This window comes from Clinocottus analis, unplaced genomic scaffold, assembly GCF_023055335.1.
Source record: "Clinocottus analis isolate CAN_PGR_092001 unplaced genomic scaffold, fCliAna1.0.p SCAF_6, whole genome shotgun sequence".
Classification (NCBI taxonomy): domain Eukaryota; kingdom Metazoa; phylum Chordata; class Actinopteri; order Perciformes; family Cottidae; genus Clinocottus; species Clinocottus analis.
This window is the reverse complement of record NW_027176218.1, coordinates 11,486,166-11,507,858: the sequence shown is the minus strand read 5'-3', so window position 1 is coordinate 11,507,858 and position 21,693 is coordinate 11,486,166. Positions and strand designations below refer to the sequence as shown.

Sequence of the window (21,693 nt, the reverse complement as noted above, 5' to 3'; positions counted from 1 at the left end):
TATAAAATGTAAATATTATAAGAAAAGAAAATCACACTTACTTCCGATACATTTGTCATTGGGTTAAATCCACACTGGTTACAGACAGTGTTCTTGCATTCAGTGCAGTCATTGTAGTTGGGTGGATCCTTGGACCCCATGTTGAGATTGACCTTACAGAGTGGACAGGTAGAAGGGCCGAGTCTGCCAGTGGCTTCGGAGCCTGCTGCAACCTTTGGAGGCTCTGATGAAGCTTTGTCCACTTTGGTCAGTGCTGTTGGAGTTGTCTTGGTCTGTTGGAGTTGTTCTGACTTTGTCAGTTTTTCTTTCTTTTGGGGAAGAGGGGATTTGATCTCTTTTGCTGGGGACATCTTGGGAGAAACTGGTGGAGTGGTCTTGGGCTGGTCCTGAACAGCTGAGGTTATTAAAGTGGATGCAGAACTGAAGATGGAAGAACCAAAGCCTAACATTTTCCCAGTTGCTGGTTGAGTTTTACCGCCACCAAAACCAAAGAAGCCTCCTGTATCTCGCTGTGACGCTGCTGTGGCATTGCTGGGTTTGCCTTCAGTTTGCCTTGTCTGGGCTGGTGATTTATTAGGAGCTGGTGTTTTCTGGGCCTCTTGTGGCCTTTTCTGAGAAGGAACTGGGCTGAGCTGTTTCTGACCCTCTGGCTTGTTAGTAGTGTCGGCTATAGCTGGCTTTGCTGCGACAAACAGTTCCCTTTGAGTTGAGTCTTTGTTTTCATTTTCAGCTGGGTTGATTAATTCTTTCCCTTGATGTTTTGCAAGTATCTGGGAGTTGACCGATGTAACTCCTTGAGACTGTGTTGTGCCTAGAGCATGTTGCAGCTGGCAGGTCAGACATAGCCACTCCTTTACCTAAAAAAAACAACAACAAAAAAATAGAAAAAAGGTTTTTAAAAAAACTGTTAGATAATCTGTGTATAATTATGTTTTATATTCATGTTCTGTTATATTTAAGTATCTGTAATTGTAGTTAAAACAAGTATTACAACGTTTAATATTCCCAGACAATAATGAGCAATGGCATGCATCATTTGAAAAGAATAAAGATCCAGCAAGGGACACGACACTTGCAATTATGTCAGCAGTCAAATGTAAAATTAAGTTGAAATGAGACATAATCATTTTTTCTAGTCTTACCGCTGCTTCATTTGGCATAGGGTTAAATCCACACTGGTTACAGACAATGTTCTTGCATTGAGTGCAGGTATTGTAGTTGGGTGGATCTTTGGAAACCACATTGAGTTCCACCTTACAGAGTGGGCATGTATAGTGGCCTGGTTTGACAGCTACTTGGGACGCTGCTGCGACCTTTGATGAATCTGATGGGACTTTGCTCAAATTGGCCGGTCCTGATGGCGGTGTCTTGGTCTGCTGTGATGACTCTGTTTTCTTCTGCTGCTCAAGCTTCTGGGCACTTGGGGACATCTTGGGAGACAATGGTGGAGTAGTTTTGGGCTGGTCTTGAATGGCTGAGGTTATCAAAGTAGATGCAGAACTGAAGATTGAAGTTCCAAAGCCAAACATTTTCCCACTCGGTGACTCTGTCTGCTTTCCAGCTTCGGGTTGAGTTTTACCACTACCAAAACCAAAGAAACGTCCTTCCTCTTGCTGTGTCACTGCTGAGGCATCACTCTGCTTAGGTTTAGTCTGCCTATTTGTTACTGACTCTTGAGGCTTTGCAGAATCAGGTTGCTTGCTTCCATGTTGGCTTGCCTGATCTGGTGGCTTCCTTAGACCTGCCTTCTGGATTTCCTGTGGTGTTTTATGATCAGGTGCTGGGCTGGCCTGTTTCAATGGTATAGAAGCAGCTTCACATTTCACTGACTGCACAGATGGTGACTGTCTTCTCTGTGGTGAGACTGGTTCTGAAGTCTCTTTCGTTACTACATCATGGCCTGGATCAACCTTCAACTGGACTGCAGCAGGTGAAGGAACTTTACTAGTCTGGGTCTTCAATGTGGGAGGCCCTGGAGGCTCAGCTGTTCCAACTGCTCGTTTCATCTGACAGTTAAGACATAGCCACTCATTTCCCTAAAATACAGTAGACACCAGTTATATGTTGCTTTGTAATTAAACATTGTAGTAAATGACAATAACCCGAGTATTTAGAAATTATAGTATGAATGCATACAGTATGTTAATAATGAATGTATTGTGTATGTATTCCTTCACTTACCTTGTCTATAGGCATTGGGTTGAATCCACATTGGGTACAGACTGTGGTCTTGCACTCAGTGCAGGTGTTGTAGTTTGGAAAGTCATTGGAGCTGATGTTAATCTCAACCTTACACAGTGGACAGGTGGCCTGGCTTGCATTAGAAGATATTTTGGAGATTGTTGCTGCCTTTGGTGGCTGTAATGGCGCTTTGTCATGTTTGTTCTGTTGGAATTCTTCTGGTTTCTTCTCCAGGGTTTTGGGCTCTCTTGCTGGGGACATTTTGGGGGAAACTGCTGGTGTAGTTTTTGGAGAAATATTGGGCACAACAGACATCTTGGGCGAGGCGTGTGCAGGTGCAGACATCTTACGAGAGCCTGGTGGTGTAGTACGTGATTCTTCCTGAACAGCGGATGATATCAAAGTTGATGCTGAGCTAAAAATGGAAGAACCAAAGCCAAACATTTTGCCAGACACCGACTCAGTTGTTTTTGAGGCATCAGGCTTTGTTTTAGGACCACTCAGGCCAAATATGTTTCCTGACTCCTGCTTTGAATCCAGGTTGACCTTACTCTGCTTTAGTCCAAGTTCACTTGCCTGGTCAGTTGGTTTCTGCGATGCTGATGCCCCTGGAATATCGAGAGGAGTTTTCCTGCCAGGAGTGGGGCTAGCCTGTGTGTCACGTTCTGGTCCTTTAGCAGCCTTAGTTGACTGTGTCTTCTGAGGAGAACCTGGTGTGGGACTCCCATTCTTTGGAAGTACATCAGGCACTGACGTCTGCATCTTTGAAGGTGCATCAGATTTTAATAACCCCTTTAGAGTTTCCACTTGACTGGGAGCTGTTATCTTCTGCTGCACAGCCGATGGGGAACTTGAGTTAGCTGTATTGTGAGGTCCTGTGAGTTCAGATGCACTAAGAGCTTTCTGCATCTGACAGTCCAGGCATAACCACTCTTTTACCTACAAACAAAATTAAAATTAAATTACGAAACATGTACAACACCAGCAGGCAATCATGTCATTATGTCAATATATGCATTTTATAGATCATGGTACATTCCTGTTCAATTATGGGCTGCAATATGTTACTTTTACGTCTCATAATTTTGTATTTGATTTTATAATAAAATTAATTTAATATGTGCTGTTATTACCTCTGAAACATTTGGCGTTGGATTAAATCCACATTGGTTACAGACGTTTTTCTTGCATTCAGTGCACTTGTTGTAGTTGGGAGGTTGCTTAGAGCCAAAGTTGAGTTCCACCTTACAGAGTGGACAGGTAGGTTGGCCTGCCTTGCGAATAACCGAGGAAACAGTTGCATCTTTTGGAGGCTCTGATGGAGATTTTTCTACTTTGGCTTGATGAGATGAAGAGGTCATGGGCTGTAGTTTCTTCTCCTGTTCTTGTTTATCAGCAAGCTGAGATGTGGTCTGCTTTGCAGCAGGCATCTTGGGAGACACTGGTGGAGTTGTTTTCGAATCATCTTGGACAGCTGTGTTTATTAAAGTGGATGCAGAACTGAAGATGGAGGAACCAAAGCCAAACATTTTTCCACCCAATGATCCAGCAGGTTTTGCACCATCATGTTGAGGTTTAGGACCTCCAAATCCAAATAACCCTCTGGTTTCCTCTTGTGTAGCTGAGGTAGTATTATTCTGCTTAGGTCCAGTTTGACTTGTGTGGTCCTGTGGTGTCTGAGGACCTGTTTTACGGCTTTGAATTGGAGTTTTCAGACCAGGGGCAGGGCTGACCTTATTCTGACTCTCTAGTCCTTTTATGACTTCCATCTTTGCTGTCTGCTCTGCTGGTGTTGATGGTTTCCTCTGAGGAGAACCTGGTGCTGATGTCTTCCTTGATTCAGCAGCTGTTTGAATGTCTGTCTTTTGAGGTTTATCTAGTGGAGGAGTTTCCTTATTTATGGCATAGGCAGGTGCAGGGACTTTACTTGATGAGGCCAGTTGTTTCATCATAGGAGTTCCTGGAGGCTCAGCTGCTCCGAGGGCTCTCTGCATCTGGCAGTTGAGACATAACCACTCCTTCACCTATATTTAAGCAAACAGGTAAATAGTCAAACTTAGTAATTTAAAACAATATTTTAATTACAGTAATAATAAAAAAACAATGCAACAATCACTCTGCGAGTAACTTTTCTGCAATATACAGTAATCTTATCTTACCTCTTTAACATTTGTCATAGGATTAAAACCACATTGGTTACAGACAGCGTGTTTGCACTCGGTACAGGTGTTGTAGTTGGGAGGATCTTTAGAGCCCACGTTGAGTTCCACTTTACATAGAGGACAGGTAGACTGGCCTGCTTTGGAAACAACTGCGGAAGCGGATGCTCTCTTTGGGGATTCTGATGGAAGTTGTTCCGCTTTCAGCTGTACTGATGGAGAACTCTTGGCCTGCTGGGGTTGTTCTGGTTTCTTCTCTTGTTCTAATATATTGGCAGTTGGGTATTTTGAGTCCTTTGCAGCAGGCATTTTGGGAGAATGTGGTTGTGTAGTTTTGGGCTTATCTTGAACAGCTGAAGTTATCAAAGTAGATGAAGAACTGAAGACGGAGGAACCAAAACCAAACATTTTCCCAGTGACTGCAGGTTTTGTCGCATCAGGCTGACTCGTAGAACCACCAAAACCAAAGAACATTCCTGAATCTTTCTCTGTAGCTACTGTGGCATTCCTCTGCTTTTGTGCAGTTTGGCTTGTCTGGTCTGGTGGTTTCTGTGGAGCTGCCATCCGGCTCTCCTGAGGTGTTTTCTGACCAGGAGCTGGGCTGGCCTGTTTATAACTGTCTGGACCTTTAGTGTTAGCCTTGACTGGTTGTACTGTAGGTGTAGATACTTTCCTCTGAGGAGAGCCTGGTGCAGATGTCTTTTGTAGTGCAGGCTGTGCTGGAGTAGCTTTTTTAAATGAGGAAGTGAGCAAAGATGTGTCTTTCTGAGGTTCAAATCCACTGGCAGCTCGTTTCACCTGGCAGTTTAGACAGAGCCACTCCTTTCCCTGGAAAAACAGACAACAAACCAACAAATTATAAATGTACATGTTTAAAAAGTAAAGAAAAAAAATAGATAATCTAGGAGTTGAGGCATCCTAATCTGAATAGAAAAGCACTCTCTCTCACACACACACACATAGAGCCATGGAATACAGTGAGCAGACTCTGGTTACATCAATTAAATTGATGATAAATAAGTTTGTATGTTAAGATGTTTGTATTTAAATAAATGTGTTTAATTAAATCAACTAATTCTATCACCATAAAAAAGCTACAAAAAAGCTCTTAAAAAAGTAAACTAAATAGCAGTATTGTATATGCAACAAAGGATCTCCCCATCCTGATCTTGGTTTACCACTGTTTTAGCCATTAGATTTGGAAGCAGTACCACACGATCAAGTAGCCTTGGACTGTCCTTGGCAAGGTGGCTTACTAACTGCATTGAATTACAGAGTCAAATGTCATGTCCTTTGAGTGCCAGCATGACATGTCCATTTACCTTGTTTGTGGTATCCCCTGAAAGACCATTCCTATGAGATTAAGAGTTTAAATGATAAACTGTCTTTCCAAGAGCCTTGAATCAATTATTTTAAAATTATATATGTGATCAGGCAATAATGGTAATAATATTACCCCAAAAAGGTTATTTATTGCACAAATAATTTACTTCAAAGAATGTTAAGACTACAGGAAACCACAGTGAAGCTAGAGGTATATACACTTGTATTTATATTTGTGACTAGCCATCGTTTTCCAGGTCTGGCCGAGGGTCTGACACATAGCCATCTTGCTGTTTAAAAACTAGGGGCACTGTTAGTAGGATATGAAATTAAAATGGCTTCACAGCTTTGATACTTTAGTAGAGGATTTGGCATTGCCCAGAAAACAAATAAAGACAAATACCACTCCAATGAATATGTTTTTCATGACAAAAACACAAAAAAAATGATATCTCAAACATTCCTCTGTCATAACTTTGTCCAGAAATGTTGTTGCTATTCATGAGTAATACCATTTGGGATTACCATCCCAAATAATGAAATGAAAATTACTTAAGCAACTAATCTGAGCATCAAAAGAGAATTTGACATCTTAAAATAGTTTAATTTACAAGTATCACCTGTGTGCTACAGTTCTGTATCCATGTAATGATCACTTTGGAGGCAATAATGTAACTAAACCGACCTACCAGTTATTTAAAACCCTAATTACTCAGGAAGCAATAGCAATTTGTTTCCAAAATCATAGTATTATATAGCGATGTATGTAACTTAATATGTTTTATTTCATATACTTTCCTACTTCTTTTTCGTTGATTATTTATTAATTCAATTGTTATTTAATTCAATCAACATAACATATGTCTTACCTTATTGACATTTGGCATGGGGTTAAATCCACATTGGTTGCAGACAGTGCTTTTGCATTCAGTGCAGGTGTTGTAGTTGGGAGGGTCCATCGAGCCCATATTGAGAACCATCTTACACAATGGACAAGTCGATTGACCTCGTTCAGGGACATTGTGGGAGGACGCAGATGCCTTTGAAGTCTCTGATGGAGCTTTGTCCACTTTGACCTGTCTTCCTGGATTAGCCTTGGCCTGCTGGGTAGGTTCTTGTGTCTTGACAGTAGCAGGTGTGGTCTCTTTTGTAGACTGCATTTTGGGAGAAACTGGTGGTGTGGTTTTAGGCTCATCCTGTACAGCAGAGGCTATCATATTAGATGCAGAACTAAAAATGGAGGAACCAAAACCAAACATCTTTCCAGTTACTGACGCTTCAGGCTTTCCAGCTGCAGTTTTAACACCACCCAAGCCAAATAGTCCTCCTGACTCGTGCTGGCCACTGCTTTGCTTGCGTCCACTTTGACTAGTCTGATCCGGTTTGAGAGACCCAGATGTGGTCTGAGGTGTCAATTTCTGAACAGATGCTGGGCTGGCCTGTTTTTGACTTTCTGCAACTTTAGTAGCTTCACCCTTGGCTGGCACATTTGCCAATGTAGACTGCATTTTCTGAGGTGATCTCTGTCGTTCAGAAGCGCCTTCAGCTCTCTGTATCTGGCAGGGAAGACAAAGCCACTCACGTCCCTATTCAAAAATGACAAGGATCACATATTAATGTATATAAAGTACAAGACAAAAAGTGCCATTACAAATACATGTTATTACTTGTTATAACATTGAATAATTTCCATACCAATTTGTTGTTAATTGCCTCTTGATTCAATTGGTTCTAATTAGTGTTATAACATAGTATTATAATATGTAGATGGATATTGTGGAGTTTTGAAATTGTAGTTTAACTTTACACAACCCTAATCCACTATGGCTGCAGTGAATTGCAAAATTATTTTAATTTGACATAAAGATGCTTATGTTGATAGAAAAATGTACTGTAATAAATACTTTACAGAAGTAAAATGTATGCACATTTAGTTTTTTAACAAAGCATAGTCATATACAAATAAAACAAATTATACAGAAGTAAAATACTAAGCCACTACTTACATCAGAGTCTGGAGGGCTGAAGCCACACAAGCTGCACACTTCAGTTTTACACTGTGAACAGGTTTTATGGTTAGGGGATTCCTTGGTGTGCATATTTAGTTCTGTTATGTTACACACTGGGCAAAGGGACTTAGCTACTGCTTTTGACTGAGGTCCAGCTTTGGTTTGTCCTGGTGATGAAGACCCTGTGCGGCACAGGCCAGGTGTGCCAGGTCCCTTAGGGCCTTGTTGTTGTGACCCAGGCTTGTCTGAGGACTGCTGATGGGGAGTAGTCCTTAAACCTTGCTGTTGTTGTCCCACTTTAGGTGACCCCTGCTGTGCAACTTTAGGGAAACCCTGTTGTTGCTTTGAAAGTTTAGGCGAGCCCTGTTCTTGTTGTCCAATTCTTGGTGACCCCTGCTGTTGCTGTCCCAATTCAGGTGACTGTTGCTGTGAGCCAGTTTTTTGTGAGGCAACTTTTGTGGACTCTTGCACCCCAGTCTTTGCAGGTTGTTGTTGTTGCTGTGTACCAGTTTTAGCAGGCCATTGTTGTTGGATCCCTGTCTTAGGAGGAACCTGTTGTGATGATGCTTTTGAAGAATCTTGTTGAGCTCCACTCTTCCCCATCTGTTGTTGAACTCCAGCCTTAGGCGAACCTTGCTGTGGTGGGCCCTTAGGTTGACTTTGTTGAGGCTCTCTTTTAAGCTGGCCTTCAGGCTGTGTCCCTGCCTTTGGAGCAGTTTGATGCCCACCAGGCTTGTTGGTGGGTCTAGCTTGTCCATTCCCGTGCAGCTGTGGTGATCCTTCTTTAGGGAGTGGCTGGCTCTTTTGCATAGGAATGCCCTGGTCTGATTTTTGCGGTCCCTGCTGCTGTTGAGGGCCTTTGCCTGAGGCTGCTCCTGACTGCTGTTCTCCAGAAGGTTTCACACCTTGTTGAGAAGGCGCTTTCTTATTCTTATCCCCCTCCCTATCATCTCCAAATAAACCAAACTTATTGACAGCAGAGGACACAGCATTCAGGGGGTTGGCCCCACTGAGGAACTTGGAGGAGAACATAGTTGGGTCCTCCTCCTCCCGTTCCCCCTCCTCCTCCTCCTCCTCCTCCTCCTCCTCCTCGCAGGAGCTGGAATCTATAGGGCTGTCGGAGTCAAAGCAGGAGCTGTCTCCACTCTGTCCTGGCTCTCCCGCAGAGGCCTGTGGGGGGGCTGGTGACGGGGCTGTGGAGAGGGCATCTACAGCCCCGCTGCTGCTGCTGCTCCCTGGACTTTCCTCTGGCTCAGCGTCTACATCAGACTTCCTAAATGCACGAGAAACAGACATAGAGGAAGTGTGAGATGACAGGGAACAAGACGAGAGGGAGGGATAATGAAAGCGAGCACGAGGATTTGTGAACCACATCGCATACTGTCTGAGCTAATAGGATGTCTGGTACACAAAATAAATACCTAAGGCAACAGTGTCTAAAGTATAATGGCTGGAGAGAAAACATATTATCACAACTGATTCAATCTCAAATATGAGTTTTTTAACCTGTTTATGCATATTGAGACATAATTATAATATCAACTCCACATGCATATTACCATATGGCTAGTCCATCTCTATCTAAATCCGTACACTGCACACTTTAAAATAATGTACATTCACACTGTACATGTGAAAAAATCCAGTTTGTGACACACCACAGCGTTTGACAGCAATTAATAAACACAATTTACTTCAATTTTGATTGACGCGATCATCATTTGCAGAGCAATCGTCACCGTTATACGAAGAAAGCCAGACATTATTGAGTCAGCCTCACTTTCATTTACTTCGACTGTTGCTTTCAGGACCACGGACAGGGTCGCGCGGTAATCACAGCGTGCACAAACCTCAGAGATCCCTTTCAGCCAGCAATACAATACTGACCAATGTGCAGCACAGGAGCGTGACATAGCTCTCATTAGACCCGGCTACTCTGCAAGCCTGTTTCAAATGACTATGCAAGGTGGTTACATGTTTCTTCCGCCGTCACAAAATTCCACTTTCGCTGTATAATGACTCGGATGTCACCCGTCACCCAAATGGCACCCACTGTTGGAGAGTGAAAAATCTCATGCAGGACGTGTTTTACAGCAGTAAGACGAGTAAACAGGAAATCTAGCGCTCTCTATGGAGAAACTGCAGGCACATCCGGGTAGGGGCCCATCACATGTAATGCATGGGAAATTAATACGGATACTTTTCTTTTGAAAAAGCAACAATAAGGGCAATGGCGGTCTGTGATGAACATTAGGAATACATATGAAACAGCTGGATTTAACGTGTATTCGCTCAGTACACTGGCAGCGATGGTTCAACCAGAGGCGGTGAAGCGGATCCACCGCGTTTTACCGTAGTAGCCTCGTGAAAAAGCGGCATGCATTACGCCCGACCACTCTAAACCCGATGCCATGTCAGCCCGGAGACGGTGCGAGGGGATTACAACCTCCGTGTACACGGGTGAGCAGAGATAATACAACAAAAACCCCAGAACAACAACAACATATGATCACCTACTTGTGTGCCCTTGACTAGGAGTCTTTTCCCAGTTCCCAGTCCAGTTTTTCTTTTTTTTCTTTTTCTTTTTCACCGGTAAAAGTCTAAACGCGCCTACATTCCGGAACATGAAACCAGCCTACATATAAGCGAGGAAACACAGCAAAAGCCATGTCATCGGCGGCGTCTCCTAAAATACCCTCTGATCTCCGCTCTGTGTACCCGCTACTCATCTCCTCCCATCCTGCAGTTGAGCATCCTTCACCCTCCACGGTCACAATGTCAAACGCAAAGCGCGGTATTCTAGCGAAAGCGACGGAAATTGTACCTTCATTAAACAGCAGGTCTGTCTCCCTATCCTCGCCCACCGCTCTTCGGATTCCCCCTGTCCGTGTGTGTCTGATCGCCGAGGGATGGAGGGCACAGGGCAGCAGATAGAGAGCGATCAGCATCCACTCCGCCTCCCACTCCAGTGCGCAGGCGCCGCATCTGACAGGTGATCACAATATATATCACGCACGGAAATTGAAATTAAAGGGGACAAGGCGATTTATTTCCCGGGAGTCACGTGTGATCCGCGTCGTAGACCTAAGAATTACTCCCGCCCCCCGTGCGTGAAATGTTGCACATGTTTTAAGCAATCGTTGACATATTTACTATCGTGAGTGGAGGGGTATAATGTATTTTTTTGTCTTAAGTGTGTTGAGCCATGATAGCGATATTAGATGCATTCACTTAGTTTTGTATTCCATTTCACATGACTATTTGTATTTCTATGCAACATTATTTCAAAACACTTAAATCCCACGTTGTGTTTCATACAGTGTAAATTAATCATCAGAAAGGCTGGCAGTCAGGCAAAATATATTTTGTCTTTTGATTGATTGCCTGTCTTTATATTTGTAATCTAAATACAGATGTATGTGTCAGTGTGTGCAGTTGCATGCCACATCATCTCTCAAAATGAGCTCGCCATGTGTTTGCCTTAATGAAATATTACCTGATACGATAAAACAACAAATATTGCCAGACACTGATAGATCATATGCCTCCCTCTCGTATCTTAAACACCATCCATCCGTCAACCGTGGCTTATAGCACACAGACTAACACAACCCATTTCAGCAGAACTCAATACATTTCAGAACTATGATTAAAATTGCCTTTTTAATTTTTTTTTGTCTCTGCCTAATTTCTCCATCCACTTGCCTCCAGACCTGAAGCACAAAATGCTGGATTTAATCTACAACAATTCCATTTTTGGACGTCACTCAATACTTGTCAAGCAAAATGCAAAAGACAAATGCACTTTGCACTGGACGCCTTTCTTCAGTACGCAGCAATTCCTCTGCAGTGCGTGCACCGTCTGGGCATTTCCTCTTCGGCCTGAATTAAATCTTGTAGATGTTGGTAGCATTTTACTTTGTTAAGTACTTAATGGATATGTACGTAATCAGAAGTGAACACCCACAGGCACACACACACACTTCTTGAGTCTGTGTAACCTGTCTCTTCTTCCTTTGCTGACTTTCTTATTGTGGCATTTCCCCCAAAAGAGTTTTCCTACAAAGCAGATGAGATGTGAAGAGACAATCTGTGCGATCTTATCGTGTGCCACTGTCAAAGTGAAACACAACTAGCTCACTGTCTTCTTCCCTCCCAGCTGCAGGACTGTGAATAAACATGCTGAGACGTGTGGCCAACCATGAACTGACCAGGATTCTTGAAAAGTATACAATTACACAACTCTGTAAAATTGATATCCATCCATCTATCTATATATCTATTAAGACAATTTATTATTTTACTAAAATGGCAAGAAAAACATAGCACCAGAAAATAAGGAGGAAAACTAATTCTCACCTCCATAGATCACCCTTCTGCCACAAGAAATATTATTCAACATAAATGATAGGTCCCCATTAAAGGCAAATATCTAACTATAATTTCTGATCAGACTCCAATCCCCACCACATAGCCACATGGACATTTACACACAACATACAGTAGATGGATTTCTATTCGGTATGTGGTAAGCGTGAGAGAGAAGTGTGGGAAGGATGGAGAGCAAGTGATGTGTGGGCGTGTGGAAGAGTTACGTCATGTGTGATGTGTGATAGGCAGAATCGCTATGGTAGCTCTTTGGAAAGCACCAGATTTGGCTTTATTGCAGACACACATAAACACACACACAGCCACACACAGATGGACAGACACAGGAAACATTCATCAGTACAATCTCCATCTGGGGAAATTTGCTCTCGCTTTGCAGTGGGTTTGTTCATGGTCCGGAAATCCTTTTAAGTAATCTCACACTTATATCGCCCTCATCCTTACAATGTGTTTTTTTGGAAATGGTCTGAGTGAACATAATACGTAATCAAAAACACAATATATTTTAACTCAGGCTTAATTGTCTAACATTGTATTCCACTATGCATTATTTGGTGCCAAATGCATCTGTATATTTTTTTGTTTAACCCATGAACCAATATATTCTGAGATAAATACAAAACTGCTGGTTTAAAAAACAGCTGTTTGAAAATACAAGTTTGTCATTAATGTTTCTGATCTGGTTAAACTGCTTTCAAGTCGTGTTTGACAGTCAATAATGTTATATAAGACTGTAAGACAGCAGGCAATCACCAGATGCGGCACCATCATGTTCTTTTCTTTTGATCTTTCCCTGCTTGTCTGTCTAAAAGCAATAACTAAAATCTCTTCTGTCACCATCCTTTCTCTCCCACGCACACTCTGATAACGCCAAACTAGACGTAAATCCTGCGCTCACACAGCTGAAGCATCATAGACTTTAACAGCGCTCGTTCGTAGAGACAAACCCGAAAACAAATTGCATGCTCTCGTGTGTATTGAGGAGTGAAACAAATTAAAGCTGGAAACAATTCAAAAAGGTTGAGTATTAAAACATGTTTCACCTGCAGCTTTCTTTTGTCTGGCTTTACCACATGTGTAGTGAGTAAAATAATACAAGAGACTTAGAAAAAAAATGACCATCAAAGGCCTTTTTCATATGATTTTTTTTCAGTTCCTTTCCATCCAAGCAGATTCCCTAAAGAAACAGACAGAATACCCAGCAGGGGATGATTAGCATCAGTCACTCTGCTTCCTTCTTTGTGGTGTGATTTTGTAGTCCTAATGGAGACACAAAGCCTACATTTATTTTCCAGAAGCTTGTAGTAATATATTTTTCCCTTGTTAACCATTTCAAGCCTCATAATTTCTTCAGTTAAGGTATAACATTCATACATCTGCATCCACATTTGAAAAAGGCAAGATAGCATTTGATATAGAGAATAAATATTAACGATGAGGAGTGTTATGATAGAATGCTACGAAAGAGTGTTATTCGTGTAACGGCAGGCCTTAACGCTTGTCCAAAATTGTGTATATTCCAGTTTACATTTAAGTGAAGTTCACATTAACTCCAGGATATACACAGCTTGAATTGAAATATGATCTCCATGACTGTTCAAGGTTCAGTTGCCTATAGGGACAGAGGTGGGGTACATCCTCCACAGGTCACCATTCCATCACAGGGTCCATACAGAAACATGTGTTAACACCTAAATGCTTTTTAGTAGTTTAGTTTGTACTGCATGTAACCTAACCTGCAAGTATTTTGACCCACACAGGTTTGAATCCTGGACCTGCTTGCTGAGAGCCAAAAGTGGATAACCATCAGGCCACCTTCCTGCCAAGGGACAATCCCAGACTCCATTACTGCTAACTATAATGGACTTATTTCTGAATTCCATTTTCCAATACATTAATCGAGACATGAGGGCATGTCTCAGCTGACAGCAGTCGTTGTGCCTCTGTGGTTCTCCTCTCTGCAGCATTGCCTTTCTGCCCACTCAGGCGTACACCAATAGAAAGACCTCACCTTTAGAGAGCATTTGTATTCTTCTCTGCACGATCGAGCCGTTCCTAGCCCCCGCACACCCAGCTCAGAAGCTGTACTTATCTCTCTCTCATTTTAATTAAGCCGACACACTGGAACCTACTGCTGCCAAGCAGTTTTGAACTCAGTCAGCTGTAGTTCTCATGGATGAGATTGCAACTTTCACAATAACATTAACAACAACAAAAACAACCTAACATGACCTCACAAATCGCCAAGTATTTTGATTCAAGAACTATTTTGCAAAAAGAGACATACCTCTGACGCTGACCCTTGAGAAAAGCGAAGCAGTTTTTCCCCGGCATGGTTTTCTCTGGAGCAGAGCCTGAGCGGTTTGGAGCAGTAACCTGCATGGAGGTGTTTAGCTGTCCTCTCTAGGTTTCTAGGTCTCTGTGTCTGTGTTTGGCAGGGTCACCATGTAATCAATACAGTAACCTGATCACACGCACGACAGTGTCATTAAATTTACATATCTGCACCGAGGAGGGGAAAATATGCACTCATGACACCATGGAATGCACGGGAACGACAAATTAAATTGAAGTTGACAATTTATATATTGGCATTGGTATGACACTTAAGTCTACTCATAGTAATGACAATTATATTATTATTAATAATAATACTAAGACTAACAACAACAATAGTAATACTACTACTACTACTACTACTACTACTACTACTACTAATAATAATAATAATAATAATAATAATAAAAAGTAGATTCATCATGAAGGGATTCAAAACAGTGTCATAAATTATAAATGTACCAACAATGTAATTCATTGACTGACTGATCATGTGAGAATGAGCATGTTACGCGGGTTACCAAGCCTTGGTAGTCTGCTGGTCTGTGCTTTGCCTTCACTGCATGCCAGAACACTGCACAAGTATTCTAAAGCCACCCAGTCTTGTTTTCATGAACAGTGACCATTGCCTTCTGACATACTAAAAATACTCTTAAAGGAACAGTGTCCACAAGGCATCAGTACACCCTGATCACCACGTTTGCTATTTTTATCTCACTTTTCCCACCAGCCCCTCCCTTGGCTGCTCTGTCATGAGAGAATTATATGGATAACACAGTTCACGCCCCCAAATCCAACAAATCAGTGAGCAGAAAATCACTGCTGATCAGAGTCAGACTTGTAAAGGGGAGAGGAGTGGGATGGAATGAAAATAAGAGTGGGATGAAAACGCTATATCAGATAATGGAAATGAGAACACTAAATTGATGAATACCATAAAGATAAGGAGGAAAAAATCATTTGCAGATGTGAGACCAGGAATGGAGTGGAGAAGGAGTTGCTCTAAATAGAAAATGGAGGAGGGTGTAGCAGAGCTGCAGATGCTTCAGTGCTAATGTCTGCCTTTATTGGAACCGGCAAAGGCCTAGAGTTAGACCTCTTTCTTATTGTCACTATATGTCTGTAATATTTAAAGGCATTACAAATTCCACAAATTTGTATTATGTTCTCAGAAATGCTTTCCTTATGGCAGAGTGGACAAGACCTTTAAATACAAATTCCAGCCATTTAACTGAAAACGTATGCACCCTAATACTGAAAAGATAACATTATGATTGTTGATTGTATATTGTCCGAAATATATTGCAGTTTAATAAACGGTGTTGTTTGCCATTCTGCAGCGAGATGAACATCTGAATGTTTGTGCAGTGACAAGGTCTAGACAGCAGGCTGTATATAATTGAAGAGGTGTAAAATAAGATGGGGGTTTAGACTACCTGAGGACTCCAGTGTACAATGTCAGAGGCAAACCATGCTCTGTTAACAGGAAGGTACTTTACCAAGTGAATATGTTTTTTTCCCAAGAAATCTAAACTAATTTAATATCATTGTTTTTTGTTAAGGTTTTCAGGAGCATTTACTGGACAAACTACATATACTTTACACTGCTAACACCTTTCTAATGTAAACTACAGTTTTAGGTTTTTGATTTGTATTTAGCATGTTCGAGCTGATATTCATTCATTGCACAGCAGTATGAAAAACAACTGGCTTGACTATCAAAATGAGCACCATGTTTGATTGCTTTGTTGTCAGAGATGTGTGACCCTCTTCATGCGTAACTATGCTAATGTGTTTCTAAGTGCACATCTATTTGAAAAAGTCTGCGTTGCAGTGACACAGAAAAAAGAAAAAAAAAACACAATCAAGCCTCAAAAGGGTTTATAATAAATGGTCTTAAACGTTCAGAAATACTGGTGTGATCCTATACGTGTAGAAATAGAGGCAAAGCAGAATATTAATGAATCAACAATTTCCCTTGGCATTTCTCTATTTCGAGGTATCCTTGTCTTGACTCTCTATTCCTCTCTAACCATTTAAAACATACTGGTGACGAAGATAAGTTGACCTTATATGTGTGTGAGTGTGTGTCCATGATTTCTAAAAGGGAGATCATGGAGAACAAGAGGCATCACTTTCTGGTGTTCTTTTCATCGGCAGGTATGCAGCGTACCCTAATATCATCTTCATTGGTACCTTCTTGGCGCACGACTGTGGAACAGCAGAGAAACCGTACCACCTGGTGTGTGTGTGTGTGTGTGTGTGTGTGTGTACATTTGTGTATACGTGTCTGTGTGTGCTCTTGTATGTGATTGGGTATGCACACTGTACTCAACCTGCCCAGGGAGAGGATCCATTCTCTCATCAAATATTCACCAGAGGCCACTGGCTCCCAGCTGCCTGCTGCTGTAATGCGCACACATTGCTGTGTTATTGGTTCCTGATGTGTTCACTGGAAAAAGTGTCTCATAAAATGTTTGAACAGTCCATTTTGAGGATATTTTTTCTTAATTTATGCATTTATACAGCTACAGCAGAAAGCTCTACTTGAATGCAAGCCTATTGCTTTTGCTAGACTTAAAGACTCATGCTGTTTGTTTGCTGTTTGTTTGCTGTTTGTTTGCTGTTTGTTGCGCCCACACAAGGAGTAAGGATTTATATGAGTGATCTAATTATTTATTTGCGGCGTTGGTATGTATTTAAGGCTGTGACATGATCCTGAAAGTGCCTTTAAAAGTAAAAAAAATAAATATGTGAAACCGATATGATTCAAAACTGAATTCATAAATTATAAATTTCTGGAACTCCATTACCAAAAATGGAAACTTGTGCGGAAGTGTAATTAGGGAACATATACAGGTAGCCTAAACTTTCTCAATATTGTACCTTGTAGGATTGAGAATAAAGTAATAAGAAAGTCAAATAAGTAGTATTAGTATTAGTAGTTTGATACTGACAGAACATTTAAAGATACTGTAAACTGTTACAGATAAATCACTTCAGATATGCAGGCAGCCCCACTAAAAAGCTCTTTATTTTAAATGTCACGCTATTTTGTAATAAGCCACAAACAAAAATACACAGTATTACTAGTACTAGTGCCTTAGTCGTAATATTGAATTGAGGGAGTTAATTTCATAGTTGACCTGTTTCATGCTATCGTGGAATGCCATCAGCTCAGACGGGTGCTGCAACCACAACAGGGTTTGTTTTTGTTGACAGTGTCAGAAATGAACTGAAGCAAATCTCCAACCCATTCCAACACATATAAGTAAATCCAATTTGCAGGAATATTTTATGCAAATATGGATACTTGATGAAGTATTTTCATATATTGCTGAGGCATATTTGCAAAATGAAGCTTACTTTTTCTTTTGTAGAGTAAAGGGTCTGTGCAACAGGAATTGGGTGTTAAAAGCAAGGTGAAGCTGGTAGTTAATCAGTGATGTATTACATTTGAGACCAACCTAATTTAATCATTTACAAATGTAGTACAAGACTCTTTGAATAATGTTTCTTAAAATGTCACCAAGGGTGAACAATCTGCTGAATACTTTTAATTAGATCACTCATATAAATCCTTACTCCTTCTATGGGCGGAACATCTGTTGGCAACGTGCGGCCTTAAGCCGAGTCTCTCACTGCAGCTTTGAGTCAGGAGACTGGCTGATTTAGTCAAGATGTTGTTGTCGGCTTATTTTTCCTCATCTTGTATCTCTGCTCTACAGCTGGAGAAAACTATATGTTTCATCTTCATCAAAATATTACAGCTATCAGGTAATCTTTTATTTCCTATGATTTAGCTTTTTGGCATTTAAATTATTCAGGGATAGCAGAATATAGCAGTGAGGTGTACTAATTTCATGTAATTCCTACTTTATATCAGTGTTTTTTTAATAAACCATTACAGTGTATACATTTTCTTCAAAACTCTTTCACATTCTCACTGTTTTTGATTTTTTTGAACAATTCAGTTTGAAAGGCATCTTTCCATGTTGGTAGACATATTGATTAGACGAGTGAAGCTGCTCAGTCAACACCCAACTCACTCCAGCGGAAGCTTGTATGCTTACTCACATGCACATACACTTTTTGCAGTTGTCCAAATCTCCTGGGACGATGGATATAGAGGAATTCCTTCTACTACACTACCTGCCTGAGTGAACCGCTTCATGCATTCATATTTCATAGTAAGGCTTTAGTAAGTGATCCTATAGTGAAACCATAGTATCCAATGTGTGTTATATGAGTATGTGTACAGCAATTGGAGTATAATGCTACATTTTATGATTTATACAGAGTAAATATGGTGAATCTACTGACTGCCAGTTGCTGTTTGTTGTCTGACAGCCTTGACCAGCTGTTGGGGCTGCCTCTGTGTAGAGGTCAGAGTGATGTAATGAGGAAGATGCAGGGATAAAGAGATGGATTAGAGGAGAGAGCAACCGTCACAGGGACACGGATGTAGTGATTACACCCAGATTAATGACACAGCACATGCGTCACACATATGTAATTCACACACATCCATGGCATGTGCATTGCCTTCACTGAACACAATGTACTTTAATGCATTCAGACACAAAGACAAGCGGCCAAATAGGTTGCATAGTTGTATAATCATACATTCTGCTGGAAATGAGTTCCAAAAAATAAAACCACTTGCAATAAATTGTGATTATTTTCTCGGTGGTGCTAAACAGCATTACTAATTCATACTCGTCTGACATGTATGCTTTCAGCGTGTTAAAAACATTTGTGTTTCTTACTTGTATCAGGTACCTGTCCCGCTTCTCTTGGCAGACTTAAAGTTCAGGTTGCCGGATCAGGCAGCAGTATAATTCAAGGACGTGTTGGTCCCATGAGAGGCAAAGCCCCAAGGTTTGGGGAGCACAGATATGTTTTCTCTGTTTTCCTCTCCTTTTACTTTTACACACTTCGCTCTCTTCACACTCTCTCAATTATTCACTTCCTACTTTCCCTTGAATACCAGAAGTAAAAAAGGCCAGATGATCCACGTGGCCCCTCTTTCGCACTCCCTCGGCTGTCTTCTCCAGGGTTTGTGAGCTGTGGGAAACATCACAGTATTTTGGGTGATAGGCATCTTTTATAATACAAACTCCTACCATGATTTCACAGCGAGGCGCACACACACACACACACACACACACACACACACACACACACACACACACACACACATAGACATGCTTGTGGCCGAGTGAACCATGTTGAATAAATGGATTGAATTGTTACTAGGCTGTATGTTGTATATACTTTTGGAAGCCATATGTGGGAGATAAACAACCCAATGATAATGCACACAAATAGATACATAATTCACAATTGCTGAATTATATTTTGCAGCGGTCATTCCAACCTCTAATGCTGGTTATTTATTGTAGCTACTAATTGTTGAGGGCTAATTCTGTACCTCAGAGACAGCTGTGTCAGCGAGATAACACATAGTATATGTTGACACGCTGCTTGTGTCTACAGTTTGGTCACGTCTGTATTATTTCAGAATCCCTTTGTATTTTGTGTGTGTATGTCATCATATCTATTGGTAACAAGAACATACCTTTTTTAAAACTGGAGTCTCTTTTATCCTAACCTGATATGCAAGCCAAGCCACCGCCTGGGCCTCTACTGATAGTACCTTATCGGATCACTTGATGTTTAACATTCACTTTTTGCACCTGTTAAGAACATCTGAAGAGAAATAACAAACGCTTGACACGTAAACAAATCCTGAATATCATTATGAATTTGAGATCAGAGCAAATCCAGCAAGGTGAATCTTTTGGAAATAGAAAAAGCACTGCAGTGGGACAGGGCGCTGCCTGAGCAAGTAAATCCAGAATATGAACATTATTATTATTATTTTTTTCAAACAATTTATTTCTCAAACGCTTTAATCCATAGTTTAAAAGAAGCAAAAGGCATAAAAGCGAGACACGTTTTGCCATGGCTCAGTGCTTAATGTTTGAGGAGAGAGGGAGAGACATATTTTGGTTCACTTCTGCTGAGCTTTCATTATTATTCACACTGACATACCCATCAAGGCTTGGATGCAAATGCCAACAAAGGTCGCAAAAACATGTTCACATAAACACATCCAATACACTGTAGTGTATGTACTGACAGCATGTAGAGTGTTGCTGGTTGTAGAGGCTTGTTTACTGGTTGTCATTCCTTCTGGATACTGTGCTCCTGATAGAAACAGCATTGCGTGAGGACAACAAAAAAAGTAAAGGAAAAGCACTGTCAACTTTACACAGGGACTGAAACATGTAAAGTCTTTTCCTTTGACCTTTTAATCCCTTTTTGTGATCAATGAATGAATTCAGAGCACTTCATCACTTTGGCCTCTTGAAACATTAAATGCACAGCTCCAGATTCATCTTGGTTTTTGCATCTGTAGCTAAATGGCATCAATCTGTGTGGTCAGGAGCTCCATCCAGCTGTACAATGCCAGTTTTCAGTCCCAGAAGAAAGAAAGCCACTTCAAAGTTTAGTTTAGAGGACCGGCCTCATACATTAGAGTGTGATCTATTAGTGGCTACAGGGACCATTGGCTGAGGGGCCAGGGGCCGGAGTAACTGTAGAAATTTGACAGAGAGAGAGAGAGGGGGGGAAAGCTTTGATGAGGAGGGTAGCTGAACTGGTTCAGAGCTTGTTGCTATGGTAGCCATGTGGAATAAATCAGCAGCATGAATCCCATTCTCAAACGCCTTCAGCACCCGACCGACTCAGGTAGACCTGGTCAGAATTTGAATGAGCATGGTAACCTTGCGTGCGGCTCACCATGAGTAAAAAAACACAATCATAACGAGTCCTGATTGGTTTTTGGATTTTTAATTTCACCTGCACATTCATTGTACAATATGAGGACACAACTTCTTTGGTAGCGTGTTTAACATACTTCCTCCATCAAATAAAAAATACATCATGAAGTAATTATGAAAATGCATGTTTTAATCTCAGTGACTACTGCCCTCGAATCTCTCTCTCTCTCTTTTCTACCTCTTTCTTTCTACCTCATTGGCTCAATCTCTCAATATGGTTGTGTGTGTGTGGATGTACGCTGACCACAGAGGTGACATCAGGGAAGGATGGTCCATTTTTTTTTTAATTGCAGGTATTCATAACAAGTATAGCAGATACAACATGTTGAACCCAAGTCAAAGGTCTTAGTTGAAGAACATTCAAGGAGAATGAGGAGTGACTGTATTAAACATGTTTTGACTCCGTTATGAAAAAAAGGTCAAGTCAGTGACAAAAGTAAGAGATAA

General features: G+C 41.2%; 2 protein-coding genes across 3 annotated transcripts in view; both read right to left on the bottom strand.

The window, feature by feature from the left end:
- Nucleotides 1-8,704, bottom strand: part of pclob (piccolo presynaptic cytomatrix protein b) — a 54,459-nt gene extending 45,755 nt beyond the window's left edge. The window contains exons 1-7 of the mRNA XM_068602892.1: nucleotides 7,670-8,704; nucleotides 6,533-7,249; nucleotides 4,341-5,168; nucleotides 3,315-4,205; nucleotides 2,182-3,120; nucleotides 1,143-2,036; nucleotides 42-857 (exon numbers count right to left, since the gene is read on the bottom strand). Coding sequence (XP_068458993.1) covers nucleotides 42-857; nucleotides 1,143-2,036; nucleotides 2,182-3,120; nucleotides 3,315-4,205; nucleotides 4,341-5,168; nucleotides 6,533-7,249; nucleotides 7,670-8,704 — 6,120 coding nt within the window. The remainder of the gene's footprint in view (nucleotides 1-41; nucleotides 858-1,142; nucleotides 2,037-2,181; nucleotides 3,121-3,314; nucleotides 4,206-4,340; nucleotides 5,169-6,532; nucleotides 7,250-7,669) is intronic.
- Nucleotides 8,705-21,313: 12,609 nt separating this feature from the next.
- The window catches only part of sema3e (sema domain, immunoglobulin domain (Ig), short basic domain, secreted, (semaphorin) 3E), a 19,909-nt gene continuing 19,529 nt past the window's right edge, over nucleotides 21,314-21,693 (bottom strand). For both annotated transcript variants that reach the window (XM_068603184.1, XM_068603185.1), the window contains exon 17: nucleotides 21,314-21,693. This exon is cut by the window's right edge and continues 2,255 nt beyond it. The gene's annotated coding sequence lies outside the window, so the exon portion shown is untranslated.